At 39.1% G+C, this 20,117-nt stretch overlaps 7 protein-coding genes across 7 annotated transcripts; all 7 read right to left on the bottom strand.

The window, feature by feature from the left end:
* Window positions 1-438: 438 nt before the first annotated feature.
* On the bottom strand, window positions 439-1,884 carry TM35_000411210 (lysine-specific demethylase NO66; the record flags this gene model as incomplete). Its single annotated transcript, XM_029029829.1, has 1 exon — window positions 439-1,884. One exon carries the CDS (start codon window positions 1,882-1,884, stop codon window positions 439-441), a length of 1,446 nt encoding a protein of 481 aa, XP_028878817.1.
* Window positions 1,885-2,240: 356 nt separating this feature from the next.
* On the bottom strand, window positions 2,241-5,543 carry TM35_000411220 (putative ATP-dependent RNA helicase; the record flags this gene model as incomplete). Its single annotated transcript, XM_029029830.1, has 1 exon — window positions 2,241-5,543. The coding sequence occupies one exon, from the start codon at window positions 5,541-5,543 to the stop codon at window positions 2,241-2,243; it is 3,303 nt and encodes a 1,100-aa protein (XP_028878818.1).
* A 541-nt stretch (window positions 5,544-6,084) lies between these two features.
* TM35_000411230 (putative chaperone DNAJ protein) lies at window positions 6,085-7,041 on the bottom strand (the record flags this gene model as incomplete). The annotated part of the gene is made up of 1 exon (XM_029029831.1): window positions 6,085-7,041. One exon carries the CDS (start codon window positions 7,039-7,041, stop codon window positions 6,085-6,087), a length of 957 nt encoding a protein of 318 aa, XP_028878819.1.
* Window positions 7,042-7,363: 322 nt separating this feature from the next.
* Window positions 7,364-8,602, bottom strand: TM35_000411240 (uncharacterized protein; the record flags this gene model as incomplete). Its single annotated transcript, XM_029029832.1, has 1 exon — window positions 7,364-8,602. One exon carries the CDS (start codon window positions 8,600-8,602, stop codon window positions 7,364-7,366), a length of 1,239 nt encoding a protein of 412 aa, XP_028878820.1.
* A 1,338-nt stretch (window positions 8,603-9,940) lies between these two features.
* TM35_000411250 (mitotic centromere-associated kinesin (MCAK)) lies at window positions 9,941-12,505 on the bottom strand (the record flags this gene model as incomplete). Its single annotated transcript, XM_029029833.1, has 1 exon — window positions 9,941-12,505. One exon carries the CDS (start codon window positions 12,503-12,505, stop codon window positions 9,941-9,943), a length of 2,565 nt encoding a protein of 854 aa, XP_028878821.1.
* Window positions 12,506-13,109: 604 nt separating this feature from the next.
* On the bottom strand, window positions 13,110-16,529 carry TM35_000411260 (uncharacterized protein; the record flags this gene model as incomplete). Its single annotated transcript, XM_029029834.1, has 1 exon — window positions 13,110-16,529. The coding sequence occupies one exon, from the start codon at window positions 16,527-16,529 to the stop codon at window positions 13,110-13,112; it is 3,420 nt and encodes a 1,139-aa protein (XP_028878822.1).
* Window positions 16,530-16,821: 292 nt separating this feature from the next.
* On the bottom strand, window positions 16,822-20,028 carry TM35_000411270 (uncharacterized protein; the record flags this gene model as incomplete). Its single annotated transcript, XM_029029835.1, has 1 exon — window positions 16,822-20,028. One exon carries the CDS (start codon window positions 20,026-20,028, stop codon window positions 16,822-16,824), a length of 3,207 nt encoding a protein of 1,068 aa, XP_028878823.1.
* Between the last annotated feature and the right edge of the window lie 89 nt (window positions 20,029-20,117).

Consider the following 20,117-nt stretch of genomic DNA (forward strand, 5'->3'; position numbering starts at 1 on the left):
TTGCCAACAGTAGTGCGTACAACTTTCATGTTCATAATGTCTATACACAATTCATCGCGTGCGTTTTGTGGAAGTAACATGTAGTACTCATTAAGTAGGTCGACCATCTCCTTGGCCTGCAGCTGGCTCGTACCGTATAACGTCATCTTACTGGACCCACGGCGCCTCACAACGACGCCAGTGTGACATTTCTCCCAACCCTACCACTTCCACCCCAGAGAAAAAAAAAGAAGTAAATAATACAAAAAAAATATTGTGTGCGTGTTATAGCAGATACAAGTAGAATAGAAATAAAAAAAGACATGATCACAGAAAAAGAAATAATAATAATAATAATAATAATAATAATAATAATAATAATAATAATAATAATAATAATAATATTACTTATGTTATATTAAATATTTATCGTCGTCTAGTTGGTGACACACTAGACAACTACAGGATAGTAATGATATTAGCATCATACAGGGATTTTACTAGAGTCAATTGGTTTTCGTAAATATCATCCACATTATCAAATGCTGGAAAAGGTAAAGTAGATACTTGTATACCTCGTGAACCAGATGCCAAGAGTGTGGCGAGTGCAGGGGCAAAATCGACCTCAAAACGTAGGAGTCCCACTGGTGCGGCAAGACATATAGGAGAATTTTTGCCACTGTGATAAAGTTGTACTTCACCAGAAACACTAAAAATGAGGCGCGCATATTGAGAGGAAACAAGTCGCACAATCGTCTTACCTGTAATTTCCTTCATAGAATGATCGTTTTTTATAGTGGATTTAGGGGGTGGCTGCAGCTTTGTCACTGTTTCCTTTGCGTACAAGTCGCAACATTCATCTATAGTTTCTTCAGTAGACAAAAGAAGAGAAAGTTCAGCCACTTTCTCTCGGAATACAGATTGTAATATACGCCTTCGTTTCTGATACTTTTCAGTCAGTGGTAGTAAGCCATTTTCTTCACGGAAAACAGGATGATAAATAGCACCCAAAGTTTTTAAAGTTGTGCGTGGTAGTGACTTTCTCCATATAATTTCATTTGTCGCCAGTTTCTCCAGAGAATGTGTCACTGCAATTTTAATAAGGTCTGCCCACGTATTCATTTGATTTGCGGAGAAAGTTACATGTAACGAGTGTTTCTCACCCAAAGTACGCCCTTGATGAACAGTACCACGCGGCATATAGAGCACATCACCTGGTACTAACCGCAATGTCATGATTGGCGGTGGGAGGTCTTTAGGATTGTAGTCTTCACTGGAGTAGCGGCTAAGTACATCCACCTCTGACGGCGCCGTGTATAAGTTCCACTCCTTCTCACCCTCCAACTGCAACAGAAAGACATCTACATCATCATAATGGGGTGCAAAACCCTGACTATTTGCAGGAGTCCAATAACTGTTGAGGCCACAGAAGCAGCAAAAAATGTCCTCCATTTTTGAAATAACAGCAGAGTTACTGGAGACGTGTTCGTGGGGTCGGAGAAAACGAATTGACCAGCCCTTTTTCATACATAAGCGCATCTCATCTGATGTAATATGACCATCGTTACGATAGGATACACGTTTATTAATTTTATTATCAAAACGAACAACGTTAAGGTCTGTGGAGTATGATAGTCTTTTCTTTGAAGCGAGATTAAGCATTTCATCTGTAGACCACTCTACAGCGGGAAATCCCTTTGGTGGGTTTCTAAAGTGTGTCGAAGAACCATGAGAAAAGTGTAGTGGTTTTTGTTCAAAGTATTCCTGAAAGAATTCATGCTGTGTAATACCGAGTAGCCACTTGAAAAAGAGATCATGTTCACCAAGCTGCCGCTCCGTATTCAGAGTAGGACCCGTATCTTCATGTTTTCTTTTTTGTGCACGTGATTTTACAACCTTAGCCATGTATTAAAGAACTTCTTTTTTTTTTCAAAAAAAAAAAAGTGAAAGATAAAAAAAAAAAGCAAAAAAAAAAATTTTACAGAAACAATAAATCATCAGAAAAAATATTACAAAAAAAATATTATGAGAAAAAAAAAATGAGGGTGTTAACATTCCAGATAGTCAACACTGTATAAAGCATAGACCAACGAAGAAGCTGAAGCAGTAGTGATGAACAATTATTAATGGAGACCAAGACGGCAAAAGAATAAATGTACCCAGTTGCAGTAAGATGGAGTATGCACTTTTCTTATTATTGGTTTTCGTGATTTCTTTTCTTTTTTTTTGCGTTTGTGTATGTTTGTGTTTGTGTTTGTATGTCATCCATGATTGAGTTTTGGAAGGGCCAGGCTAATAATAGAGACTTCGTCAAGATCATCATCATCATGCTCCACTTCATCCACAGTGATGCTCTCTGTATTATTAAAAAATGCGGCAATAGCCACAATAACATCGCGTTGTGCTGCCTCCAGTGGTTTAAGTTTATACTTCTGTAATAATTCTGCAAATTCATCATCGTACATTTCTTGATGATCATGCAGGAGTCGAAGGGTTTGACAAACAGTACTAAGCTGCTGACGAAAGTGTAGTACGGCGTAACCTGTTGAGGCATCTGTCTCCACATAACGTTCCGTCCCGTAGTACTTTACAGAAAAAACATGAAAAGCACCTTCGTCGTCAGCAAAAGTTGCGTACTGCAGTCGATGTGTGAGAAGGAGTAAAGAGAGCCAGAATTGCTTATGGGATGCAATGGCAGTAGAAAAACTTGCAATCATCCTATTACCAAGTAGGGAAAGTTGCACTGGTATAACAATATCACCTTCTTGCCATCGTAAACAACTTGGAGAGTGAATATCAGGTACTGCTGCAATATCGGTAAAGAGACCGACTGCCGTTTCCTTTGAATTTGTATACGTATTACCTTCTGTAGTTACCTCAAGTGATTGTGCAACAAAGGCGACATTTGTCATGACTAGCACGATAGGTGCTACCTTCTCAAGTTGCGCAAGAAGTTCTTGTGGGTCAACAACATCACGAAAAGGAATAAAATTAGCAAGTTCATACTTAATATGTTGTTCTAAATCAAGTATGGCTTTTAACTTATCATAACTTAAGTGGTGATCAAGACACCATTGACGCACAATTGTAGCAGGATCTTCTCCATTCTCGCTAACACACACACGAAACATTAATACAGCCTTCATTACAGCAACAATATCACTACGTAATCCACAACACATATTTCGCATTACATTTTCGGTTTCTTCCATTGCACGAACCACTGTTTGACGTTTACGCCTTTTTTGCTCTAATGGATTAGGTGCAAATGGTGAAAGACTGCTGGTTACAGCAGCTGCCAAAATCATTAAAGATTCCAATCCGGTTAAAAACCCGTAAAAAACAAGCATACCAGGTTGTGGTGAAACAGGAATAAGTTGTAGAATACGTCCAATAAAAGTATATTCGTAATTATTAATTTCTGCAAGTACAACCTTCTTTGCTTCTTCTAACACCAAAGGACTCCATTGACTGTTTGAATGTATTTCTTCAATACGTTCTCCAGCCGCATGAGGATCTTTACTATTAACAATACAACCCAATTGTGAGAGTGTATCCATAGAGAGAGTAATAGTCTCAATTAGTGGTTGTCCGTGACAAATACTGAATATAGCAACTGGGTTAGAGACCAACTGAAGACAATGTAGAGAAAGTTCATCAATGCGAGAATTTTCAATAGGTGGATCAGCATGGTCAGGTAAACGCCCAACAGAAGAAGATGGTAACAGACAAAAATAAAATCCTTGTTGTACACGACCAATACGTCCACGTCTTTGTGCTACACTACCTTTTGAAATCCATTGTGTAAGAAGAGGTGGGTGTAATACGGTAGCTGGATCATCCTTGTTAATCTTTGGACGTTTTACTAATACAAGATCAATTACAAAAACAACATCAGGAAGTGTTATAGATACTTCTGCAATGTCTGTTGCAAGATAAATTTTCTGTTGAAATGGCAATCGTCGACCAATAGCTTCCTCAATAACGGCAAGATCAACAGCACTATGCCATGCCACAATATCCATGGGTTTACGCATATTAGACTCAAGCCATAGTTGTAATTGTTCAACTTGCGCACGTCCTGGTAAAAAAACAAGAATTGCATGCTGAGGATCTGCATACATATTAAGGTATGAAATAAGGTTTTGCGCAATAAACATATGTTTCTCTAGTAAAGGAAAGTCAACACCGCGATCCACTACATTTGGTGATTCATTATACTCTGCTCCAATAAGTGCACAGACATCTTCCATAAAGTAATCATGAATTGGATGTTCTGGTTCACTTTGCTTATATGTAGCAACCTTTAAACCAGTAAAGTACTGTTCCCAGTCTTCTGTATTAAGAGTAGCACTCATTAAAATAAGTTTAAAATTCGCGGTACGCCGTAGTAGACACAATCGTAACAATGCAACAGTTACCTCAATATCCGGTTGTCGTTCATGAAACTCATCCAGCACAATATGTGTAAAAGGAGGTTGTAATGGGTTATTGAGAAGATAAAGAAGTAATGTGTAACTTGTCATGTACCACAAGCGTGTTTGGTCGTCGCCGCGCTTGTCACCGCGGATCCAATACCCAACATCCTCACCTACATTCTCACGGCGTAATGCAGCAACTCTAGAGGCAATAGAAACGGTAGCAGTACGCCTAGGTTGTGTGCTAACAACACGTGTGTCATTAGAAAGTTCCAAAAGTGCCTTGGGAATAGATGTACTCTTTCCACTACCTGTATCTGTACAAATAAAGACAACATCATGTTGTTCAATAAGATCAAGAATGACAGGAATATCAAGACGTTCACTCACTGAAGTACTGAGGTTTATATGCTCTTGACGAGCATAACGTTCCAGAAAATTTCCCTGTGCTGCTTGTTGTGCTGCTTGTAATTCTTGAAAAGTTTGGTACTTCTTCTTATACTCAGGATCAGTTCGAAGGGCTTCTTCATGTCGTTTTTGAGCTTCTTCGGTCATTTTTTCAAAACGACGTTTTAATCGCTCTTCCTTCGTCTCACGTCTGTTACGACCTCGGTGAGAGCGCGGTAGAGCTACAGTTTCTGTGGGACGTTGTTGCTGTTGTTGTTGATCCTGCAGTTGTGGCTGCTGTGGCTCACTCATTACAGTTTTTGTATTATCCATAACTATGACTGCATCACCCACTTTCACCCGAGGGGCATTCATTAATGCTCCCTGTGCTCCTGGGAAAAGCTGTGCAAGCTTCCGAACAGCCGTCGTATTTGTTGTTTGCTGTTGTTGTTGTGGTTGTTGTGGTTGAGATGGTTGTTGTGGTTGTTGAGATAGTTCGTGCTGTTGTTCTTGTTGCTGCTGTGAGCGTGGCTTAGGCAGTGATGCCTGTTTCTGCGCATCTGTCTTCTCATTTAACTGCACTTTGCTAAGATAGTCAATGGCTCCCCGTGATGGCTGCTGCGGTGCCCGCTGTTGGAGCCAACTGAGAACATTGCCGCCCTCCGTGGCGGACCATTTCTCTTTACTGGCTGCAGTGTCGGGTGGTGTCGCATTGTTTTGTATGAATCGCTTAATCTGCGCTTCAATCTTTTTACTCATGTTTTCTCTGCGATTAAATGAAATACTTCCCTCTGCTGCGGTTCCAATCCGTATTAGTAAGAGTCGTCCTTCGTGTTATTGGTTTTCCCTGTCGGCACAGTGGTGGTAAGTATATATACTCTCAAAACTAGAAAAAAAAAATGGGCTTACGTTTGCTTAATTTCTCAAACACAAAAACAAAACAAACATAAAAAGAGGAGAAGTGATAAAGAGTAATCATCCGGTAAAAGAACGAAAAAAAAATGGCGAGAAATAATAATTAGCGAAAATAAAATAAAAAAATGAAATTGATCACTCATGACGTCAACCCAAAGAAAGGGATAACTATAGCAAAAGTTTACAACATTAAATATAGAACTAACTCCTTTCACTAAATGGAATAAGAAAAAAAGCAATAAACGACCACTAAAAAAAATATTAAACCGTACAAATTGTTAAGCAACACTAAAAAAAAGAAATAAAATTAAAAAAAAACTACGCCTCTAGTTTTAATTTAACTATCAATAGAACAAACAAATTATTAATGAAATTTCACTTGTTCTTAATTTTCCATCATGTCATCTGGTTCGTAATGTGTATCATCTTCGTAGGTATTAGCCTTCTTTGGTACACCACTACGATCACCACGTACACCTGTTGCTGTAAATGGGCGTCCTTGAAAACTAATTGCCACTGGTCGCATTGCATATAAACTAGAAGTCCCACCAAGAAAGAGTGATTGACTTGCTCTTTTCTTTCTTTCCATGTCTTTATCACATGTTTGCATAAAATCTTCACTCGTTGTCTCTGTCCAGTGTGGTTTGGGTGAATACGACAGCCCACGACGATGATCCTCCTGCTGTTTCTGCCAATAAGACTCATCTAGATAGCCCTTGTTTCGCGCCTCAATAGCCCGGTGAATCCTATTCTCACGGAAGTAGAGAAATAAAAAGTACACAATTCCACTCCATAGAATACCATGTTTAAATATTACACGTGCGACACGAAGGCGATTTAAACGCTCCGCCTCCAACACCTCCTCAGCTGTAAATCCATGTGCAAATGGATGAGATGTGTATGGACGATAAAAGTCACGGGTAGAGTTGTTTGCATAGGTGCCACCATAGGTATCATTACGTGCAAAAGCCGAACCCAAACCACCGTACTCTGCCTGTTGATGTGTAGACCAACGAGAATGAGCATTATTATAAAATGCCCCTCCCTCACTGGTTTCACTAGAGTACTCATTTGCATCAGACGCCGTTTCCTTTTTCCATTTACTACTATTCCCATTTCCATTGAGATTGTTATGATGATCATTCTTGTTCATATTCTTTAACAGTGAGGCGTAGGCATCGTGGAGTTCGCGGAATCGCTCTGCACTGCCGCCAGCATCGGGGTGTAGTGTTTTTGCCTGCAGACGAAAGGCACTTTTCAGTTCCGCTTCCGTGTACGGTGTATTCTCCCGCAGCCCAAGTACCGCCAGGGCACTTCGCTGACAGACAACAGTAGGCCACATACAATCTTCAGACGTAGTGAATACACGTTTATTAATACTTCCGTTAGTGAAAGGTGTTAAGGGGTTACTAGACACCACAGAAACAACAATTACCAAAGTAAAGAAGAAAAAAAATAAGGAGAAAAGCACAGTATGTACAAATTCAATGTAGAATTGACAAAAAAAAATAGGAACAATGAGTTTAGTACATGGAAAGGAATGAAAAAAAAAACTGTTAAGTTGAAAGAAATTTAGAATATAAATTTTTATACGCATACACAAGAACAACAACAAAAAGAAATAAGCTGAACATGAAAAAAAAAAAACGTTTAATTCCATCCATCTATGAAAGTTTTGTCTTTTTTCTTACTTTATCTTCTTCTTTCTGTTGCTGTTGCTTCTCTTTCCGTACACGAACAGTACCTTTTTCAGGAATACGAAATACATCCAGCATGTTTTCTGATGTTCGAACAAAATTTCCTGTCTCTCTATAGTCCACCTGATGTTCAATATAATCATTAACACTAGGATATAGGAGTCTCACAATTTTCTCCTCTGTTTGATAGCTACGGTTATAGAAATGATATCGGTAATGCGTATTCTTTGCAGCAATACTTTTAAATATCGCTCCACAGTGACCACAACGATGTTTACCAGCTTCTGATCGGTGAGAAGGAAATATAGCGGATAGGAAACTTGAAATTGTTGTGCGTACAATATCAACATTGGAAGAAGCCAATACGGCTGATGAAGAAGATGATTTAAATGATCTAGTAAATGACGGCTTAGATGCATCAGCACTCGCCAAAAGAACTCGAAGTCCAGCTGTGATGGAACGTCTATTTTGTTCCTCTCTTTTATCATTACTGCCATCTTCCTCATTCTTCTCAAGACTCTCGCGAATAGACTTCAACTTGTGTCGCAGATGTTCCTCAATACGCCTGTGTGTATCTGCACGTAGAAGCCGAGTCACACTCCACGAGCGCAAGAGATCCAGCAGCCGCAGTCGGTACTCCTCCACCGCATCCTGCAGTGCTGGGGGTTGTTGAGATGGGGATTCCCAAATCGGGAAGTACGCGGCGACGAGTCGTGGGAGTTCGACCTCCGCTGCCTCCCGCGCCGCCCCGCCGGTGTGCCGCAGAAACGCATCCACCACGCAGAAGGAAATGTAAATGTCCTGCACGCACGCATGGCAGGCGTACAGCCGCTCAGACTCCATCATTTCAGCCGCTACGCCCGCCGTGGATCCTTCAGCGGCGGCAGTAGTAGCGGGAGGATCGCGTGTATGTTGTCGGGAGAGACGTTCCGCGAGTTGCGCATATCGCTGTGCACAGCTCTGCAGATGACTCTGCACGGTAAGCCACGCGTCTGCGGTCCACTGCCTGTTATCCCGCAGACTCCACATCACACCATCAATGAGATGTTGTGTGTTTGGCAGCGGCAGCGGCACGGCGGTGTGTGTGCGACTACGTGTGCTGCTGTGCTGTGGGGGTGTGCGCAGGCGGGCGTTGAGGAACACCTGCAGTGCGAGCAGCCATTCATCTTTGCTCAGGGTGCTGTTGTTATCGCTATTGGTATGCATGGAAAGTGGGAAACTCTACAAAAATGAGGCTGTAGTAAAAGAGAGGAAAGCAAGCAAAGAAAAAGGGAAGATAATAAAAGAGCAAACATGTACGTAGAGGATAATAATTGATAAAATGTGATTAATAATAAAGTAGGCATGATATATATATATATATATATATATCATAAGAGTAAAAAGGAATAAATAGATACAAAGAGAGAGAATACAATAAATCAAAAAGAAGAACAAGACCATTATATATATATATATAATGAAGTCGATGTGTCTACAAAAAAGATCGAGAGAGGGATAGATAGTGAAAATATAAAGGTTTGTACGTATATGGTTATGCCTCTGGTTACGATTTTAAATCTAACATCAGAAGAATTAAAAAAAAAACACAGAAGAACACTATAGAAAAAGTGTATGAAAAACAATAATTCTTTTTATTTTTTGTTATTGTTTATATTTGCTTTTCATAGACCTTAGTCGTTCCTCTTTCTAAGACGAAAATCAAATTCTGTGTACAACTTTAAAAAGAGTTTTTTTTTTTTTTTTTTTTAAGACATAGAGATATAAATATACACATAGATAATCATAAAAAAAAGAAAAGAAAAATATATCAATAAAATGGTTTAGTCTTATAATAGAGTAACTACACTCAGTTAATCAAAAAAATGAGAAACACAAGCAATGTAAAGAAAACTCCACTATAAAATCAATGTAAATAGTAACCGTAGTGAAAGAAACCATTTTTTGGAGTTGTTATCACTGAGAAATAAATTCATATTGCATATTAAACGAGCAACATCAAGGAATGAAGAGTTAGACCGTCAAAATGAAATCAACCTGTACGGACTAAAAGAGAAAGAAAAAAAAGACAAGAATATCATTTCCACGGGCCAGTTAATGTATGAATCCAAGTAGGTACTACATTACCAGCAATCATTATGAAGTCTATCATACACAAACCTCGCATACAAATTACTATGAACCCATCATATGGAAAAAAAAAGAAAAATCAAAAGAAAAGGGGAACGTTTTTTTTCTTTTTGTCCACATTTCATTATTTCTACAATTTTCTCTTTTTTCCTATGTATATGGGTAAGAAACAAAGCCATACATCTCACTCTTGCTCTTATCGCGTAAACCAAAAAACAAAGAAAAACATACAATTTAATATAATAACAACTAAAACGAAAAAGGAATTTTAAATACCCATTGAACGAAGAAAGCAAGATATAACGTGCCGAAAAATTAAAAAAAAAAGAAGGAACAGAAACAAATTCCATATACATATATAAATATACATATGCTTTATTCTACAAGAATAAATTTTACTGCTGTCCTTATTGGCTATTGTTGTTCTAACTTCCATCCACAATTAGGGCATTCCTTTACTCTTTGTTTTAAAATCTTGACTGAAACACGTAGGGCGGCATTCTCTTGACTAAGTTTCTTAATAAGTTCATTTTGTTTGCGCAATGCAAGTGTTAGATTGGCATGCATTTCATCTTTCAATCGATCTATCTCACTCTCATTTACATCAATGATCGGCTCTTTTCTGGGACGCAACTTCTTTTCGGAAGAAGCCACACGCAAGAAACCAGAAGAGGATGTACTAGAGATGATGGATGCGTTAGATGGGCTACCAATCAAGCAGCTAGATTTTGTCTTTTGAAAGTTTTCTTCCACTTTTTCATATACTATAGTGTTAGACGGACCACCATTTAAGTTACTGATGCTACTGTTGTTGTTTTTGTTGCTAATACCATTTTCAAAGTTAATTTTCTTATTAATACCATTATTATTATTCTTTCTTATCATTGTATTTCCTGCGGGTGTGCGACATCGAGTGTTACCACCAGGTGGACCACTTTGAGCACGTCGTTGTTTAGCTGCAACTGAACGTGGACGTGGCCTTCGCAATATGGCATCCACTTCCGTTATACTCATAGTATTATTCATACTATTATTATTATTTTGTTGTTGTTGTTGTTGAAGTTTCTGCTGGTGTAAAATATCTCCTGGGAGTGGACGAAATATTCGTGGAGCATTACGTGCCTTACTCGGCACAACAGATTCAATGCTAAGACCCTTTACACGAAATGCGTATCGCAGTGTATTCAATGTATGTTCATAATCGCATGAAGATCCAGAAATATTTGCAATCATCAATGTACGACTATTTCCAGTAAAACTATCTCGCAATATTTCGGTTAATTTCGATCCTCTAAATGGCACATGGCGTTTCTTCTCATCAAGTGCCCGTATACATTCCTTTAATGCGAGTAGTGACTTGTTGATCTCTGCCCCTTCATGTCGTGTCTGCCGATCATGCATTGCGGTATCAGCGGCCCGCTCGCTGCCGGCGAGATCGACGAAATTTAACGCCCCACCACCGCCCGCCTCAACAGCCGCCGCTGCCGCATCCAGAGAAGGAGAAACAGGCATATCACTCTCTTCTCCCTTTTCCTCAGGGGCATTTCCATTACTACTAGAATTACGAGTAGGACTACTACTACTACGACCTGTAATAGATATTTTAGTAGTATTATTATTGTTCTTGGGGCGTCTACATAGGCGAATGGCGAGTACGGCGTGTGATCGACTGGAGTGTTCATTCGCACTTGTGCTCCCCGTACTGCGTTGCTCGGTGCCACTGCGGATGAGTTCATTCAACGCCTGCGCCGACTCCACAAAGTGCCACGTGAGGCCGCAGACATGCATACGTCTGTTGTAACTCTCCCGCAATACAACAGGGGCGCGGTCGTTGAGAAGATCAAACAAGGCATTGCGGTAAATCTCATACAAGGCAGCACACACCACATGTGTATTGCTATTCACACGTGCAAACAGTTCGGCGGCAGCAATAGCGCAGAGCCCCGACTCGCCGTTGCCGCCCATCATTGTATGTGTCTTGCCACTACCCGTCTGTCCATACGCAAAGCAGGATGCACTACCACCCGCAAGCACAACATCCAGAAGATCCACACACACTTCATGGAATACATCGGCATTCGTTTGACCCGCATCAAAGGCACTATCAAATGTAAAGTCATTCACATTTTCATAGTCGCTGAGATCCACACGCTGCTTCGTCACGGACACATGCACATGCGGATGAGCAATCTTCACGCAGTCAACGCCAACATCACCGGGCAGCAGCGGCCGCTTGCGAACCGCCACGCGAATACGACCATCGCGATTGCGGCCAGGAGAACACACATGACGCCGCAGCGGAGAGGTATCACGCCCATCCTCACATCCAACAGAGGCTGCTGATTCTTCTACTCCTACTTCTACTGGTTTTGCTGCTGCTACTACAGCTGCTGGTGTTGTTATTGTTGTTGGTGGTTTTGTTGCTACTTTCCTTGCTGATCTTGTTTTTGGTGTTCGTAGAGGAGATCGCACTGGTCCAGCAGAGGGGGAGGCACCCGCAGAGAAGGGCACAGGCGATTCGTCTAAAGGACGTTGTTTCCGAAACAATGTTTTCGCAGTCTGCACACGTACAGACGTTGGTGAAAACTGAGGACGTGATGACAGAGCGGCTGTTTGAGTCGAGCGTAGATGAGATGCGGAGGAAATGCGAAGTCTGGGCAATTGTATTTGTGGCATTTGCGGCTCCTCGCGAGCCAATGAGTGAGAACTCGCTCTACCGCGAGCGGTGAGTTGCTCAAACTCACGTGATAAAGAGTCCAAGTTGCGTGTGAGGAGTTGTAGAGATGGTGCTTCATTAGATTTCCCACCCTGTGCATTTCGTCCCTTCCTTGGGGAATTGACATCTGTGGTTAACAGCTGTTGAGCTAAAGGAGATGAAGAGGAAGAAATCATTTTACGAACATTAGAATCCCCATGGGTATGAACAGTATCCTCCACACTGTTAACATTGTGAGCACCATTAGGTGTTGATTCATTCATATTGGTTAAGGGGTTTTGTCCGCCTCTGCTTCGAATGACCCATCTATCTGGTGTATGGTCGTCCTGCATGATGAAGTACTAACAACACAAGAATAATAATAATAATAATAATAATAATAATAATAATAATAACAATAATAATAATAAAAGATAAAAGGGAAATAATAATAATAACAAGAATAATAATAAGAAGAATAGTAAATATGAAGAATAACTGGAAAAAAAAAGACCTAAAAGAACTAATGCGTGAGAAATAACACACTCTACGGGGTTGTGTTTATTTGTTTGTTTATCTATTTGTTTTTCCTTGTTATGCACGCAGAGACACTTAATTTGTGATTCACTCAATCACCTACTAATCACTTCATCAGAGTATCAGAAAAAAAAAAAAAGAAAAAAAAAAAGAGAATCAAAGCAGAACAAAAAGAGAGAGAAAAACATAATAAAATCACCACTACAACCACACAGAAACATGGATGTGAATAAGAAACATATTCACTTGCTACACAACTATAAATACAACTTGCACGATTAATCATTCAAACACTCCGTGAAAAGCACATCCTTCTTTCTAGTGAATACCTACACAACATAAAATATCTCTCTACATAATAGTTTCTTTTCCACTATTGCAAAGTTGATAAAGCAACTCCGCAACGGTGTCTATTCTATCACAAATATGAGGTGTATCTTCACAAGGTACTGTTTCTGTTACAGCACCCCACGGCCATCGTAATATTAACGCTGAAGAGGATGGTACAACAGAAAAAACCCGGTTTGAGAGTATAGTGTTTGAAAGTTTCTGATGACTACTCCAAGCAATAGCCTCTACAGGTGCTACAAATCCAATTCCATACACTTTATAAGGTGAGGTTGCAGCCAAATACAATGCAGCTGCACCAGGAAGGCTATGACCAACCAAATATACACTATTATTATTTTCATTATTAATAATAGTATTGATATAAGTGTTAATATCTTCTTGAGCCTCTTGTAATGATGAAGACCACAATAGTGATGAAAGTCCATATGGAGAGATGAGATGCATGGCAATCCATGTAAACCATGAAGGTGGAGTAAAAAAGGAAAACAATGAGACCATTAAAAGATTAACCCATACTACCGTGGATTCCATAACTGCAATTACTTCAGATGTACTACCAACCGTAATGACTGTTGTATTGTAATCCGTTCCAGTGTAAGAAAAAACTTTCGACTGTAGAAAAGATGGGGATGAAAAGGTAAAATTTCTAACATAGGTAAATAATGGAAACCATTTGTGAAGATCTACTAATGTTGTATCTAATGAAATCGCATCCGATAATTTGGCTAGAAGAGACATACCCACAATATCTATCTCATTCGAATAACGTGCCAAACATACTGGTGGAACTGGAATTACAGAATTAGATGGAATATTACTTATTGCATTTACCACAGTTGTTCTCATTATTGTTGTTGAAGTTATTGTGGTGGTGGTATAGTTAGGTAACAATGATATACTCGCTGGTTCACTGTAGACAGCGTGAGATGTAAACCCACCTTGAAGAACACAGAAGAGTAATACAATGCAAAAACCAATCACAATAGCGGATACTCCATACACAGAAGATCCTTCATTCACACAAAACCCATAAAAAAGGAGATGAATTCCTAAGAAAAGCGTAAACAACCCAAGACGATAATTATGTACAAAAGCTAAAATAACTGTAGAAAGAAGCTGTACGATAATCCACAACCAGGCTATGCGAAATATCCAACGTCGTGCCATTGTATTACGCAGCGGTATCCATACATATAATAAGACAATAACATCTGTGATGAATGCAATACAAAGCAGTACAGTTATGGAAATACCCCAATCCCCTTTCCAGCCGTGGGCTCCATTTGTAAAGATAATGGTTAACCACGTTAGACAGCTGTAGAGTACAGCAGAAATCATAAGACCACCTGTAGATGGACTGTGACCAAAGTTAATAAACATCACCAACAGGAAAAGAGAGATAAAAGATAAAATAACACTAGCAGCCAGAAATGCGTAGGTATTATTTAATAAGTAGGCTATTCCCAGAGCAAAGGCAGCTAAGACGGTTGAAGATGTTAGGGTTAATTCCGACAAGGCTACTCTACGCAGCGACGTATCATTGTTATCCATATCAATATCAAGAAAAAAGTAAAGTGTCGCCACTGTGAGTGAACTACGACGATTACTTTTCTCATTACCAAAAAAGTTTGCAATACCAAAGGCGTAGAGAAAGTGATATAATAAGATAATAAACACAGAAACAATCCACCCGGTTGCCAGAGTGTACCGAATTCCAGTATACACATCATATTTCGTTGCCATCACACAAAAAACAACAAAGAAAGAGAAAACAGCCGCAACGTAAACCAATGCCTGTATGAGTAAAGCTCTAAATCCAAATGCTGAAAAAGCATCAATTAACTTCCCATTATAAGTACGACGCGTGAGTTCAAATCCACGGGAACACAACATAGAAGCTTGGCAACTTGTCACTACAAGTGGACAGCCGTATGCAAATACATTCTGGGGATGCGACAGCATGGAGAAAAAGAATCCAACCATAAGACAACAACAAAAAACAGCACAAAATAGAGTGGCAATAAAAAAATAAAAAGCCATCACCATAAGTACCATCCATAAAAAGCCTCTTGCAATAATTTGTAAAGAAGAAGGTAAAAAACCAAAAATAAATTTATTCTTATCCATATTTTGCTCAGCTTCGTGAATAACATGTCTGGCTCGAGCTTCACGTTGTAAAAAAGAAAGCCATTCACGCTGCGAGGCTTCTTCAATACTTTTACGAAAAAAAGATTCTAATAAGAAAAAATGATCTACAAAATCTTCCATAATATTTCTTCCATCAAATGATGAAGCCGCAGCTGCGGAAAAAATTGCCATCGTATTACTCCTTAACCTCTCCCTAGATTTGGAAGCCACATAAGGGGCATCTACGGTATCACATGTAAGAAGATCAACGGAATCTACATTCACAGCACCATCGGAGTTACGTGAAGTTTCACTCCACATTGGATCCATATTAACACTAGCCCCTTTACCATCATCCATAGGAGCCGCACTGGCAGCAGGAACAAGTGCAGAAGGTGATCTCAAACTTCTTAATGTTCCTATACAATCCGCACTACTATCTCTCTCCTCTGGGAGACCATGTGGGAATAGTGTTTCCAGTTCCCATTCCTTCACAGAAAGACCACGATGCTTTACGGCATGTTTGAGTTGTTCAAAATGTTCCTTAATCGTTACAGAGAACTGAGTGTAATTATTTTGTTGATCACATCCGTTCGTTCCACCAAGTGCTACAGGAACAACACTAGGGTCAAAGTATTCAAATAACTTTCCAGAGTTCTTATCACTCTCAGAAATAATAATAATACGTTCCGATACAATTGCAGGAAGACGTGAAAATATAGGTTTTGCCATTGCCGCAAGTGTACGATTCATATTACAAATATACATTTTATCCACAGCTCCAGGATAAAACTTGGCGATACGAAGGGCAATATCCGCTTGAAAGGTCATATCCACATTACTCCACACACTTGCCTTTTCTTGATTAATAAGCATCACCATTTGACAACGTTTATTATCCTCACGCAGTCGAGTTCCATAGCTCACCATCATATCAAAGTTCATTCTACTTTCTTCACGTCGTGCCGCTGTGGGTTTATCCCGTGCGGTAACAACGTAAAATACCACACGTCCTTCCCTATCATGTCCAATAATTTGCATAATGCCTTTTTGCATACTCTCCATCATCCAATCAGTTACTGTATGATTGGCAAGTTGTTCTTTCTCAAAAGCAAGACGTCGCTCTAACTTTTTTACCGTCTCCTCCACATCATAGTTTTTATTTTCCAAGAATCCATAAATCCAACAGTCAAAGTAATGATGTTTGATGTTTAATCGCTGTCGTACTTCATCTACCTCCGCCTGGTGTTCATACGCCTTTACACCAATATCTAGGAGAGTCGCGTTAGGCATCAGCTATATATTTCTCTGTTTGTGTATATGTATATATATATATAATAATACCCCAACACCAAGAGAAAGAGGGAGAAGAGGAAGAAAGTATAAGCAAAGCAACAACAACAACAAAAAAAAAGAAACCTTCTCACACAACAGGGTGAAGGGAAAAAACGAAATAAAAAAGAAAAAAAAAACATTTCAGATATTTCAGATCACTTCGCAGGAATATAAAAATAAAAGAGAAAAAAAAACATAATTAGTAAAAGAATGTTCCTTTTTGATGTTCAGATATTTCTGATAGACATCTCTACAACGATATCATATGTGTAGTCCCCCTTCCCAAAGTATCACAGCTTTTCAGGAGCTCAGTCGATATATAATCCATAGAGAAACAAGTTATTGAATTGGCATCACAGTTCAACTTTTGTTTTACTGTATCATCTTGTCCACCAACATCATCAAGGACACCATTATCCGCACCCACAGCAAGCACATAACTGTGATAATATTCCTTTTCCACTCCAATAGAGCGCATTATATGCAGTAAACCAGGAGAAGCAAAAACAATTGTTTGCGTCTGTGAAAGTGCCCCTGCCATAGAGGCAATTCCACCAGCAATACCACTTCCTGTCAATACTACTTCTCTTGTTGCTGTAAGTTTAAAAGTATTTAAGTAATCTGTTACTTCTTCATGCATGTTAATCCATGAAAAATCTATCATACGTGTGATAAATGAAATAACATATACAATTGTGGTAATCCATTCTGTTGGAAGAAATATACCCAATGGGGAAATAGCAATAGATCCTATCCACGCCGTTAAAGTCATAATAGAAGAAAAGGCATACTTATTATGTAGAGTAAGTACCGTAATATTATGTTGGATGGAATCAAATTGGTGAATATACCACGGGTCTCCTTCTGAATCCAGTTCCAGCACTACTCCCGTGTACGTTACATCTGTAGAACCAAACCAATTCGTAAAGTCCTCCAGAAAGGCAGATGAACCAGCAGCATTCACAAGTGTTGTAAGAAGCGCAAAGTCTGTAATGTTAAACCCACCACTTGTACGTAAACTACAAACAGGGTATTGATGATATTCCTCCAGTGGAGTAGGTGGTATATCTGGAATAATGCGTGGAATACTACGTGGAACAGTAATACGTGGACTAGTGCCATACCAGCCAAGGAGTGTACACGACATTAAGAGTAGAAACACAGAGACAGAGACAAGAAATAAACCACCCATATTTGTTAATTCCGATTGACTGCAAAAGGAGGAGATGCTAATATGAGCTAGAAGAGCAAAACAAAATACACCAATCTTCCAACCAATTAGAATAAAACTTGATATCCAGCAACCGATAAGAAATAGGAAAAGTAATAATACGGATATACGGAGAAGTAAATTGGATTCATCTTTTTTTAGGCAACTTAATGTAAGAAAAAATAATGCTGCCGTTAATAAAGAGGACAAAATGACAGAAACAGACCATACATTACTATAGTTCATAAATCCAAAGGCATAACAGTCAAATATCCATATCATACAGGCAATCCATAAAGTAAAACGTAATAGATTGGCGGTTAATGCATTAGATATCACTTCAGAGTAGTAATTAACAGTAAAAGCAGCTACGATAGAGGCACAACATGTGGCTACGGCGAAACCAACAATACGACTAATAAGAAATCCTGTACCAAGTAACATACTAAGAAGTAAAGGAATACCACAAATAATGCATGAAGAAGTACGTATGGTATAAAATCCATCCATATGATCATCCTCATTATTGACGTTTAATAGAATAAAAATTGGAAAGGATATAGTCTTCCTTTCCCTTCTCCATAGTTTTCTTGTGTTGAAACAATCGAACAAGAAAGAAAATACGTGGTAAAAGGCTATTATAAAAACAGCACTTAACCAACCAGTGGCAAAAGATACCTTAAGTCCATATAATGGAGATTCGTGCACAGCATAAATACAAAAAACAATAAACTGTATGCATACCAATACCATAAAAAGTCCAATTTGTACTGTACTAGCCCAATGTGAACCAATATATTCAAATGGAGGAATGACTTTTCTGGAAACTATAGCGACAACCATATCTAATGCCCGTGAACATAATGTAGCCCCTTGAACAGCTGCTGTCATGAGAGTTGCTCCTAGTGGAAAGACATAATTCCACTGTACAAAAAAACCAAAAAAAAGTGTCACAAGAATACAACCTACAAGCACTACAAGAAATATAAGGGCTCCTATAAAGTAAATGGCATTCAATATTGTAATATTAATAAGACATAATCGATAGAGTGGGCGGAGTGGTTGAGGTACATTAATATACCACCTTTTATCTTCAAGGTTTACATCTAATAGCGTCATATCCATTGTTTTTCGTACTGAGATGTACTCATCTAATAAAGCATACCATGCCACTCTTTCTTCATTTTCTACAGCAAGTCGCCAGCGTTGCAGTTCTTCAAGAAAAAACACAGCAAGACTTCGTGGAAATGTATTCACCACTGTCCTCCACTGATTTATATATTCCTCCAGTTCAGGATCATTGTAAGATTCATCTTCCTCAGACGCATCACTATGTGTAGAATCCGAGTAACACGTCTTTAGTGGTGTAGAGATTAGTGTCTCTGAGTGTTGTGAGATGAGTCTACTTGGTTTACGCTGTGGACGAATACACTCCAATTCCCATTCCTTCACAGAAAGACCACGATCCTGTACGGCATGTTTGAGTTGTTCATAATATTCTTCAATGAGAGTGGCGTGTTGAGTCCAGTGTTCTTGATTATCACATTCATTGTTTCCACCCAGTTCTACAGGAAGAACACTAGGGTCAAAGTATTCAAATAACTTTCCAGAGTTCTTATCACTCTCAGAAATAATAATAATACGTTCCGATACAATCGGTGGGAGTTGTGAAAATACAGGCTTTGCCATTGCCGCAAGTGTACGATTCATATTACAAATATACATTTTATCCACAGCTCCAGGATAAAACTTGGCGATACGAAGGGCAATATCTGCTTGAAATTTCATATCCACATTACTCCACATACTTGCCTTTTCTTGATTAATAAGCATCACCATTTGACAACGTTTATTATCCTCACGCAGTCGAGTTCCATAGCTCACCATCATATCAAATGTACGTTTGCTTTCTTCACGCTTTGCCGCTGTGGGTTTATCTCGTCTTGTGGTAACATAAAATGCCGTTCGGCCCAATTTGTCTACACCAATGACTTGAATGATACCAGAGCGAAGGGACTGCCGCATGGAATCTGTGATATCATAAGTGGCCAGTTCATTAATCTCCATATCAAAACGACGCTGTAATTTGCTTACGGTCTCTTGCACATTAAATTTTTTATTTTCTAAGAATCCATAGACCCAGCAGTCAAAGTAGGAGTGAGTGATGCCAATTTGCCTCTTCACCTCCTCAACCTCCTGACGATGCGAAACCGCTTCCGGCCCCAAGTCATCTAAAAATGATGACATATTAGTAGTCACTATACCTTATGTTTGCTGGTCAGATATTATTATTATTATTATTATTATTATTATTATTATTATTATCACTGTTGTTG

Source organism: Trypanosoma theileri, assembly GCF_002087225.1.
Source record: "Trypanosoma theileri isolate Edinburgh chromosome Unknown TM35_Tth_41_V1, whole genome shotgun sequence".
Taxonomy (NCBI): domain Eukaryota; phylum Euglenozoa; class Kinetoplastea; order Trypanosomatida; family Trypanosomatidae; genus Trypanosoma; species Trypanosoma theileri.